Source organism: Primulina huaijiensis, chromosome 2, assembly GCF_012295235.1.
Source record: "Primulina huaijiensis isolate GDHJ02 chromosome 2, ASM1229523v2, whole genome shotgun sequence".
NCBI lineage: Eukaryota > Viridiplantae > Streptophyta > Magnoliopsida > Lamiales > Gesneriaceae > Primulina > Primulina huaijiensis.
The window spans coordinates 14,508,359-14,520,771 of NC_133307.1; the positions used below are offsets into that span (position 1 = coordinate 14,508,359).

At 39.7% G+C, this 12,413-nt stretch overlaps 1 protein-coding gene across 1 annotated transcript; it reads left to right on the top strand.

The window, feature by feature from the left end:
• Positions 1–7,851: 7,851 nt before the first annotated feature.
• LOC140956730 (uncharacterized) lies at positions 7,852–9,568 on the top strand. The gene is made up of 3 exons (XM_073413597.1): positions 7,852–8,347; positions 9,330–9,386; positions 9,507–9,568. Exons 1-3 carry the CDS (start codon positions 7,852–7,854, stop codon positions 9,566–9,568), a joined length of 615 nt encoding a protein of 204 aa, XP_073269698.1.
• The last annotated feature ends 2,845 nt before the right edge of the window (positions 9,569–12,413 follow it).

Genomic DNA, 12,413 nt, shown 5'->3' on the forward strand with positions numbered 1-12,413 from the left:
AATCTCACACCGTGTGCAAAATAACCACTTTGCCCCTGGAAACCCAAAATTTACCATTTTACCCCTGGACCTCTAAAATTGACCCGAAGCTTACCCAACTCCTTAAAATGTCCCAAAACATATTTAAAAGCATTCTTAGACGTAAACTCGAGCCCAATATCAAACTTAACCGATTCGTTTTAAAACTTAGATCGTGGATCCCGATTTTATCCCGAATCGACTCGAAACTTAACCAAAATTATCCCAACTCTTTACCACACCTTATAAACACTTAAAAGGTCATAAAACCATCAAGACTAAGCCCCTAAATATCTCAGCCAGGACCTGCAAGGTGCTGAACCAATTTTTTCCTACCACACTCGTAATCCCCAAGTGTACCTTAGTCACGTTTTATTTCCTACTCCAAAACCAAAAGTACCGGCCCCGGCTCAGCCTATCCTAGACCACCCTAGGACTCCTCTGGACTCAAAGAAAACATGACTCCAGCCCTATGCAGCCAACGCACGAATCACTCACGCTAGAAGCCGAAGCACCTCAACTGCAACTCCCTTGCACTCGGTTCATGCGTGCTGCTCAAGGGTTCAAACCAGCAGTGTTAGGGCCATCTAGGTCATGGTTTGGACCCATCAGAAGCAGGTCCACAGCCTGGAATCACCGTGACACAAACGTTTCCCCCTACACTCGATCTACCCAAAAATCGAGCCCCACCACGATACACCCCTCGATCTTTCCACTCACAGCAACAACGATCGATGTTGCTCCCAAAAACACATCTTGACACCATTATCAGCCTCTTGACAACCCTAATCCGCATCCCCTTGCACAATAAAACAGGAAAATAGGTGAGCAACAAACATAGAAGGCAAGACAACACATGCAAATCGAAAATCTTTAATGGAAACGGTTGGATCGAAAGTTTTCATGCAATAATGCATTCATCAGCGTATATAACATGTGTGATGGAAAATAAAAGATACAATGCGTGCCTGGTGTAAATATTTTGCAAGAAAACCGAAGAACGAGCGTCGGGAATCAAGCCGGAGAATTTCTTTTGCAAGAACAACTATGGCCGAAGCTTCCTTATGGTTGGCTGTTGGAAAACCGAGGAGGAAATGTCTGAATGGGGGGGAGGGTGTCGGCTGGTGGGGTGTGTAATAATAGATTTAGGGTTAATTAGGTATTATTATCTAGATTAAGATTAAGCTAATAAGCCCTAATTGTCATTTAAAAGTTTAAAAATAAGTTTTTATCCCAATAAGCTTAAAATTAAGCCCATTAAATTCAAGCACACTCCCGAAAAATATTTTGTGTTCGAAATTTTTTGAAAATATTAGGCGAACTCTCAAAAAGTCCCCCGATTCGATAAAATTTACGTACCGTTAAAAATTATGCTCTGGCGGGTAAAAATACCCAACAAACCCCATTTTTTGAAAAATGCATAGTTAAATAAAAATCCTAGATTGCATGCATTCAGATTACGTGAATTTAATTCCTTGACCTTACAACTCTCCCCCCTTAAATAAAATTTTGTTCTCGAAATTTAGAACGTACCGAATAACTCCGGGTAGCGACTCCTCATCTCCGTCTCGGTCTCCCAAGTAGCCTCTTCCTCGGAATGATTCAACCACTTGAACTTGACCATCTGGATCACCTTGTGTAATATCCCAACCTTTTATCCTTTTATTGTTAATGATGTTATTATATGGTTTGGTGTTATGGATATATGGTTAAGTTATTATTGATCATGGTTAGTGTTATGGTTTATGAGTATAGTTGATGGAAGGGTTGGTATTTCATGTTATAGCATCAATATGTTTATTACATTGTATTCATGGTTAATTATTATATGGTTTTGGGTATGGTTAAGTAGATGGTTGTGTATTTGAGGAGTTGTTATTGTTGTGAAGGTATAATTTTGGGAGTTGGATTGATGGTTTGGATGGTTTGAGCCAAATAGGTAATTGGGGTGCAGAAACGGTATGAAAATTTTGGTATTTGTTACGGTTTTTAGCACAATGAATGGGATATTGATCCAAATGACATGAGGCTAATTGCATTAGAAAGCTAAGATCCAAGGCTACAACTTTCATGTTTTGAGTTTTTTTTAAATAATTGAGGAAGATGAGTCAAAAGTGGCCCGAAATGGGTCGTATGTATAGTTGTTCTTGCACTGACACATGTTGGGAGAATGGACATAAATTTTTACTCACACCTCCAAATGACCCGACACTAGTTGGAGATTCAAGAAAAGACATAGGGCTACAACTTTCATGTTCACCACTTTGGATAATTCGGAAGAAAAAGTGCAGTTTTGGCCCTTGGACCGAGGGTACATGGACCCCTACACGGACCCAGGCACGGGGTCCGTGTCTTGCCAAGCAAAATTTGTGTTTTCCTGTGTGTACACAGACCTATACATGGAAGGAGGCACGGGGTCCGTTTCTATGGCGTAGAAAACATATCTTTAAGAGTTTCTAAGCCAATTATTATGTCATTTCTCTTGCTTCTCTTGCATCCATCGACTTGGAGAGTTAGGGTTCTTCATTTCTTTTCTAAATTCTTTTCTTTCCAAGGTTTGGATCTTCAAGTTGGAGGGGTGATCTTTATATCCTCAAGAGCAAGTAAACAAGGTAAGGAAAATTATCTTTTGGGTATTTGGTTGAAGTGAAGGGAATGGTGGTTTAGGCTTGAATGATAGTTATAGGTTAAAGATGTGAAGTTAATGGTATAATCTTGATCTTGTGTTGTAGGATCAACTACCAAGAAACTATCACAACAAGTTCTATTGGTTGTAAGTGGGCTTTTTCCTTGAATGCATCTCGTGGCCAATATGTATGACAAATGATATTGTTATTGTTCCTAGCTCCTTTAATTCATTGATTATATACTTGTTATGTAATGGTTTATTGATTGAAAGAAAAGGAAAGGAATTTTGATGCCAATTGCTAAGAAAGGAGCTAGTTCTAATTTCATGCACACCACATGTTTGATAGAATGATTCAATAATTCTTTTTATGGCTTGATAGTTATATGGTAGTGGTGGTGCTTCTAGCACTTCTAAACCCACATAAGGGAAGTTGATCAACATTTAACATGTATAGTGATTGATTTTGACTGAAATGTACATGTATACCATCGACGGATGACTTATCAATGCCATACAAGGAAAATGAAAGAAATGGTTGATAGAATGCCATCTTATAATTTTTATCTATATATTCCATTGAACGATGACATTTCCTATAGTTCAATTGTAATGATTCCTTTCTTTACACTATTGTATATGTAATTGTTATTGAAAGTTCCACTTACTGAGTTTTGTAAACTCATTCCAGCTATATCATGTGATGCAGATAATAAGGAATAGCGATAGAAGTGTCGAGGCATGGAAGGTGCATGTGCCAAAGCGTGGAGATTGATGTTTTGATAAAATGTGGAAATTATAAAATGGTTTTGATTATTGTATATTGGTTATGTTTTGAACAAGAAAATTATGTCTTAACTTTTGTCAAACAATTGGTAATTATGGAGATGGGATTATGTGTTTAGTGGACGTTTTGAGAATATATGTGTATTTTGGAAAGTTTGATTGTGGTAATATTTATTTTGTTGGCTTGGGATTTTTTTTGGTAAGTCTATATTTATGGGAAAACTTTGCCACAAATTTTATTAATTATTATTTTCTCCAAATCTTCTATAAGGCCTCCGCATTTTAGCATTTATAGTTTAATGTCATGGATTAAGGGCGTTAAATTTAGTGGTATCAGAGCAACGTTTTTCGGACCAATGATTTGGCACATGTATTCTTATGCTTGTTACACTTCGGTATGTATCTTTCTGCATCTCATTGATGTATTGGTATGATGATAAGCTTTACATGTAATATGTTTTGAAAATGATTTTAAATTGAGATGCAATATAGGAAAATGCCACCCAAGAGAAAAGCCCCTTAAGTATCTCCTAGAAGGAGAGCCGGAGAAGACCGAGACATTACTTCCTCTAATGTAGTTGATGAGTTTAGTAGGCTACTTCATGAGCAAGCTAAAGTACATGGGGAACAAATCTAGCAACTTCTCCGATTGCAAACACAGGTTCAAGGTAGAGGCCAAGGCCGTGATCAACGAGTTCAAGAACGAGTTGTTGAGGGAGCTTATGATAAATTCAAGAAGATGAATCCACCCGAATTTGTAGGAAGTCCGGACCCTTCGATTGCAATGGAGTGGGTGAAGCGGTCGAGGCGATTTTTGATTACCTTAACTTTGATGATAAAGATCGAGTGAGTTGTGTTGTGTTTCTCTTAACCAAGACCGCAAGAATTTGGTGGGAATCAACCAAGGTAACGATTAATGTTCAAACATTGAAATGGAATGAGTTTAAAGATTTGTTCTATGACAAGTACTTTCCTAGCGATGTTAAAGCCCGCAAGGTGAAAGAACTCTTGGAGCTAAAGCAAGGGACAAAGAGCATGAATGATTACATCTTGAAGTTTGAAGAAGGTTGTCTTTTTGTTCCTTTCATTGCTAGCAACGACAAGGATAGAGCCGAGCATTTTATGCGGGGGTTAAGGGCGGAGATTCGAAGAGATGTTCGAATGTCGAAGGCTAATTCTTACAAGGAGATTGTTGAGAAAGCATTGATGGCCGAATATGATGAGAAAGAGATTGATAAAGAAAGGCAATTCAGGAGGCAACAATTTGTCCAAAAGGGTCAAGCTTCAGTTCAAGGAGGAAAAAGAGGACACAAGGGGAAAGGAAAAGAAGAATATCGCGGTAAAGCTCCTGCGGTGCCATCTGAATCAGATAAGCCTTTATGTCCTAAATGCCATAAACCACATAAAGGAGAGTGCCTAGTTGGAAGCAACAAATGTTATAGATGTGGAGGTGTTGGGCACATTACGATCAATTGCACTCAATCATCGGGCAAGGGCCGAGTTCAGGGGCGTATTTTCTCTTTGACCAAGGAAGGAATTAATCCTGCTTCGTCAATCATTTCAGGTACCATTCTTATTTCAGGCAAGGTAGCTACTACTCTTATTGATACTGGCGCCACACATTCTTTTATATCTGAGCAATTTATGCATTCTCTGGGTCTTGCTCCTATTGGTAAAATTGTCCACTTTTCTATTGTACTTGCTTCGGGAGATTATATTCATTCTTCAAGTGTGATTCGAGCGTGACCTGTTCAAGTAGATGAGGAATTGTTGTATTCTGATTTGATTGTCATTCCCATGATTGAGTTCGATGTTATTTTGGGAATGTATTTGTTATCTACTTATCGAGCTGTGATAGATTGTGTAGCCAAGACAGTGCGTTTTCCTTCAGGGCATGGTGATAGCAGGGTCTTCACGGGGTCAGGTACTTCTCTTGGCCTTTCTTTTATTTCCTGCTTGCAAATGCAACGGATGTTGGTTAAGGGTTGTCATGGGTTTCTAGCATCGGTGGTGGATGTAACTAGAGAAGGGAGTGGGAATGTGAGTGACATTGATATTGTGAAGGATTATCTTGATGTATTTGCGGATGATGTGCCGGGATTGCCACCGGATAGAGAGGTGGAATTTGTTATTGATATTGTACCAGGTACTGCACCGATTTCTAAAGCCTTTTATCTAATGGCCCCAACTGAAATGAAAGAGTTGAAGAGTCAATTGCAAGAGTTATTAGATAAGGGCTTTATTAGACCAAGTTCATCTCCATGGGGGGCACCGGTATTATTTGTGAAGAAAAAAGATTGGTCTTTGAGATTGTGTATTGGCTATCGAGAGATCAACAAAGTAAAGATCAAGAACAAATATCCTCTGCCCAGAATTGATGATCTTTTTGATCAGTTGCAAGGTGCTATTGTATTTTCCAAGATTGATTTGCGGTCAGGGTACCATCAATTGAAAGAAAAGGAGTGTTACATACCTAAGACGGCTTTTCGAACCAGGTATGGTCACTACGAGTGTTTGGTTATGTCGTTTGGATTAACTAATGCTCCTTCTGTATTTATGGATCTTATGAATCGGGTTTTCAAGCCATATTTGGACAGTTTCATTATTGTCTTCATTGATGATATTTTAATCTATTCAAAGACTCGAGATCTACATCGGGAGCATTTGAGGATCGTATTGCAGCAGTTGAGGGACAACCAGTTAAATGCTAAATTCAAGAAGTGTGAATTTTGGATGGAGCAAGTTGCATTTTTAGGTCATATCATTTCCAAGGAAGGAATTGCTGTGGATCCGGCTAAGATTGAAGCAGTTAAGAAGTGGCCTATTCCTTTGACAGTTGTTCAGGTACGAAGTTTCCTTGGGTTGGCAGGGTACTATCGTCGTTTTATTGCTGATTTCTCTAAAATAGCCTTGCCACTTACTACTCTGACGAGAAAGACAGTTAAGTTTGAATGGACTAATGAATGTCAGCAAGCATTTCAAGTATTGAAGGACAAATTGACTTTAGCTCCAGTGTTAGCACTTCCTCAGGGAGTTGAAGACTTTGTGGTGTATACAGATGCTTCCAAGAAAGGTCTTGGTGCTGTGTTGATGCAGCGATGCAAATTTATTTCTTATGCTTCTCGTCAATTGAAGGAGTATGAAAAGAACTATTCGACTCATGATCTTGAGTTGGCAGCCATGGTATTTGCTTAGAAGATTTGGCGACATTATTTATATGGCGTGAAATGTGATATTTCTCAGATCATAAAAGTCTTAAGTATCTCTTTACTCAGAAAGAACTGAACAAGCTTCAGAGAAGGTGGTTAGAACCTGTGAAGGATTATGATTGCACTATCAGTTACCATCCAGGAAAAGCGAATGTGGTTGCTGATGCATTGAGCCGAAAGTCAGGTCTGCAATTGGGTTCTATGATTCAAAAGCCTCTGTTGTTGGATTTGCAGAGAAGTGAGGTCACATTGGTTGAGGAAGGTACGATCGCTCGACTTTCAGCCTTAGTTATTCAACCGAATTTGATTGATAGAATTAAGCATGAGCAACAGTTGGATACTCTTTTGTTGGACTTGAGAGCAATGGCAGAGAAGAAGGGGAATTCTGAGTTTGGATTGAACAGTGATGGACTGATTACATTTCAAGGTCGTATTTGTGTTCCTGTTGGTGATGCTATTCGTCGTGATGTTTTGACGGAAGCACATACTGCACCTTATTCAGTACATCCTGGTGGCACCAAGATGTATCAAGATCTTCGTCGATTGTATTGGTGGCCAGGTATGAAGAAAGATATAGCAGCATTTATTTCTGAATGCTTGACTTGTCAGCAGGTAAATATTGAGCACCAACGACCGACTAGCTTATTGCAATCCTTACATATACCGCAATGGAAGTGGGAACACATCACTATGGATTTTGTTGTTGGCTTGCCAAGAACTCAGAAGGGCTATAATTCTATTTGGGTAATTGTGGATCGATTGACCAAGTCATCACATTTTCTCCCTGTCAAGACAACATATTCTATGACTCAATATGCGGAGACGTATGTCCAAGAGATTGTAAGACTTCATGGGATACCCGTGTCGATTGTTTCAGATCATGATACAAGGTTTACATCTGAGTTTTGGAAGAGTCTCCATAGAGCTTTGGGTACAAAGTTGGCCTTTAGCACAGCCTATCATCCTCAGAGCGATGGTCAATCATAGAGAGTTATACGGATTTTGGAGGATATGTTGAGGACCTGTACTATTGACTTTCCTGTTAGCTGGGATTCGAAGTTACCTCTTGTCGGATTCACATATAATAACAGCTATCAGTCATCGATTGACATGGCACCATATGAAGCATTATATGGTAGGAAGTGTAGATCACCTTTATATTGAGACGAAGTAGGAGAAAGGAAGATGTTGGGACCCGAGTTGGTTCAACAAATGGTTGATGTGGTCGTACTGATCAGACAGAGAATGAAGACGGCTCAATCTCGACAGGCAAGTTATGCAAATGTTCGAAGAAGGCCTTTGGAATTCAATGTAGGTGACCATGTGTTCGTTAAGATAGCTCCCCTCGAGGGAGTTATGAGGTTTGGAAAGAAAGGTAAGTTGAGTTCTCGCTATATTGGACCTTTCGAGATTCTGGATAGGATTGGTGAAAGAGTGTATCGATTGGCTTTGCCTCCGGATCTGGATCGAGTTCACAATGTCTTCCATGTTTCAATGTTACGGAAGTATTTGTCCAATCCATCCCATGTTCTTCGACACGAAGCATTAGATCTTTTGCCCAATCTGAGCTATGAAGAAGTACCGGTTCAAATTATGGATCGCAAAGTTAAAGTGCTAAGGAACAAAGAAATTGGCTTTGTTAAAGTTCTTTGGAGGAATCATGTGATTGAAGAGGCTACATGGGAACTGGAGGAAGAGATGAGACAACGTTATCCGGATTTATTTTGATGTAAGCTAATTTCGGGGACGAAATTTTTATAAGGGAGGGAGATTGTAATATCCCAACCTTTTATCCTTTTATTGTTAATGATGTTATTCTATGGTTTGGTGTTATGGATATATGGTTAAGTTATTATTGATCATGATTAGTGTTATGGTTTATGAGTATAGTTGATGGAAGGGTTGGTATTTCATGTTATAGCATCAATATGTTTATTACATTGTATTCATGGTTAATTATTATATGGTTTTGGGTATGGTTAAGTAGATGGTTGTGTATTTGAGGAGTTGTTATTGTTGTGAAGGTATAATTTTGGGAGTTGGATTGATGGTTTGGATGGTTTGAGCCAAATAGGTAATTGGGGTGCAGAAACGGTATGAAAATTTTGGTATTTGTTACGGTTTTTAGCACAATGAATGGGATATTGATCCAAATGACATGAGGCTAATTGCATTAGAAAGCTAAGATCCAAGGCTACAACTTTCATGTTTTGAGTTTTTTTTAAATAATTGAGGAAGATGAGTCAAAAGTGGCCCGAAATGGGTCGTATGTATAGTTGTTCTTGCACTGACACATGTTGGGAGAATGGACATAACTTTTTACTCAAACCTCTAAATGACCCGACACTAGTTGCAGATTCAAGAAAAGACATAGGGCTACAACTTTCATGTTCACCACTTTGGATAATTCGGAAGAAAAAGTGCAGTTTTGGCCCTTGGACCGAGGGTACATGGACCCCTACACGGACCCAGGCACGGGGTCCGTGTCTTGCCAAGCAAAATTTGTGTTTTCCTTTGTGTACACAGACCTATACACGGAGGAGGGCACGGGGTCCGTGTCTATGGCGTAGAAAACATATCTTTAAGAGTTTCTAAGCCAATTATTATGTCATTTCTCTTACTTCTCTTGCATCCATCGACTTGGAGAGTTAGGGTTCTTCATTTCTTTTCTAAATTCTTTTCTTTCCAAGGTTTGGATCTTCAAGTTGGAGGTGTGATCTTTATATCCTCAAGAGCAAGTAACCAAGGTAAGGAAAATTATCTTTTGGGTATTTGGTTGAAGTGAAGGGAATGGTTGTTTTGGCTTGAATGATAGTTATAGGTTAAAGATGTGAAGTTAATGGTATAATCTTGATCTTGTGTTGTAGGATCAACTGCCAAGAAACTATCACAACAAGTTCTATTGGTTGTAAGTGGGCTTTTTCCTTGAATGCATCTCATGGCCTATATGTATGACAAATGATATTGTTATTGTTCCTAGCTCCTTTAATCCATTGATTATATACTTGTTATGTAATGGTTCATTGATTGTAAGAAAAGGAAAGGAATTTAGATGTCAATTGCTAAGAAAGGAGCTAGTTCTAATTTCATGCACACCACATGTTTGATAGAATGATTCAATAGTTCTTTTTATGGCTTGATAGTTATATGGTAGTGGTGGTGCTTCTAGAACTTCTAAACCCACATAACTGAATTTGATCAACATTTAACATGTAAAGTGACTGATTTTGACTGAAATGTACATGTATACCATCGACGGATGACTTATCAATGCCATACAAGGAAAATGAAAGAAATGGTTGATAGAATGCCATCTTATAATTGTTATCTATATATTCCATTGAACGGTGACATTTCCTATAGTTCAATTGTAATGATTCCTTTCTTTACACTATTGTATATGTAATTGTTATTGAAAGTTCCACTTATTGATTTTGTAAACTCATTCCAGTTATATCATGTGATGCAGATAATAAGGAATAGCGATAGAAGTGTCGAGGCATGGAAGGTGCATGTGCTAAAGCGTGGACATTGATGTTTTGATAAAATGTGGCAATTATAAAATGGTTTTGATTATTGTATATTGGTTATGTTTTGAACAAGAAAATTATGTCTTAACTTTTGTCAAACATTTGGTATTTATGGAGATGAGATTATGTGTTTAGTGGACGTTTTGAGAATATATGTGTATTTTGGAAAGATTGATTGTGGTAATATTTATTTTGTTGGCTTGGGATTTTTTTCGGTAAGTCTATATTTATGGGAAAACTTTGCCACAAATTTTATTAATTATTATTTTCTCCAAATCTTCTATAAGGCTTCCGCATTTTAGCATTTATAGTTTAATTTCATTGATTAAGGGCGTTACACCTTGTTCCGGAGCCTCTTTTCCTACCTGTCCAGTATCTGAGTAGGTTTCTCCACGAATGACAGGTGCGGTGTTAACTGAAGTGGCTCATAGTTAAGCACATACGAAGGATTCGACATGTACTTCCGCAGCATAGAGACGTGGAACACGTTATGAACTCCCGCCAGATTCGGCGGTAATGCAACTTTGTATGCGAGTGTCCCGACTCTCTCTAGGATCTCAAATGGTCCAATGAATCTAGGGTTAAGCTTGCCCTTCTTCCCGAATCTCATCACACCCTTCATCGGTGCGACCTTCACGAAGACATTATCCTCTACTGCGAACTCAGGATCTCGCCGCCTCTGATCTGCATAGCTCTTCTGAAGGTTCTGTGCAGTCTTCATGCTGTCCCGAATCCTGGCCACTAAGTCTGCTGTATGTCTGACAATTTTCGGACCCAACTCTGCTCGCTCTCCTACCTCATCCCAATAAACTAGCGACCTACACTTTCTCCTGTACAGTGCCTCGTATGGAGCCATACCTATCGATGCCTAATAATTGTTGTTGTATGTGAACTCCACAAGAGATAACTTCGGCTTCCAGCTGCCCTGGAAGTCGATCATGCAAGCTCGGAGCAGGTCCTCCAGAATCTGAATCACCCTCTACGACTGTTCGTCTGTCTGAGGATGAAAAACAGTACTGAACAGTAGCTTCTTACCCAACGCCTGATGGAGACTCTTCCAGAATGCAGACGTGAACCTCGGATCCCTGTCTGACACGATGGACACTGGAATCCCATGCAGTCTGACTATCTCTCTGACATGCTGACAAGTCAAACACTCGGAGACAAAATGCTGAATATCTCGCTTCATGGATGGATGGAGTATGGGGTGCTATGGGCCTCGCTCAAGATATCTTCTCGAAGGGAATCACTGTCAGGAACCCATAGGCGGTCCCTATGTTTGACTATGCCGTTCAACACTTTATACAGTCTCTGGCCCTTAGCCTCGTCTCTCTGTCTTCACTTCTGTAACTGCTCATCAAAAGTCTGTCTCTGTCCGGATTTTGTCTCTCAGAGTCGGCTGTACTGTCAGAGTAGCAAGATTCGAGGCCTCAACCCTGGCATAAACTGCAAGCTCAAATCTTTGAATCTCAGCCTGTAGCGGTATCTGCACTGACAAATGAGCAATCACTGCGTGCTTCCTGCTCAGAGCGTCTGCAACCACATTAGCCTTACCCGGATGGTAGCGAATGTCGCAATCATAGTCTTTCACAAGTTCAAGCCATATCCTCATACGCATATTCAGCTATTTCTGAATGAAGAAGTATTTCAGGCTCTTATGATCTCTGAAAATCCTGCACTTCTCCCCATACAGATAGTGTCTCCAGATCTTCAGGGCGAATAGCACTACTGGTAGCATGAGCTCATGAGTCGGATAATTCTTTACATGAACCTTCATATGTCTGGACGCGTAAGCTATCACTCTGTCCTGCTGCATCAGAACTGCGCCCAAACCAAGCTTTGATGCATCTGTATAAACAACAAACTCTCTCTGCCCTGATGGCATAGCTAGCACTGGTGTAGTAGTCAAAGCCTGCTTCAGTCTGTCAAAGCTCTGCTGACACTCAAGTCCCAAGATAAACTTGGCATTCTTCTTCATCAAGGCGGTCATAGGCACCGCAATAGAAGAGAAGCCCTGGATGAACTTCCTGTAATAACCTGCCAATCTCAAGAAACTACGGATCTCTGTCACATTCTTAGGAACTGGCCAATCTCTGACTGCCTCCACCTTGCTGAGGTCGACCTCTATTCCATCCTGAGATACAATTTGGTCCAAAATTGCCACCGTGTCGAGCTAGAATTCACATTTGCTGAACTTGGCATACAGTCGCTTGTCCTGTAAAGTCTGTAACACTGTCCTCAAAT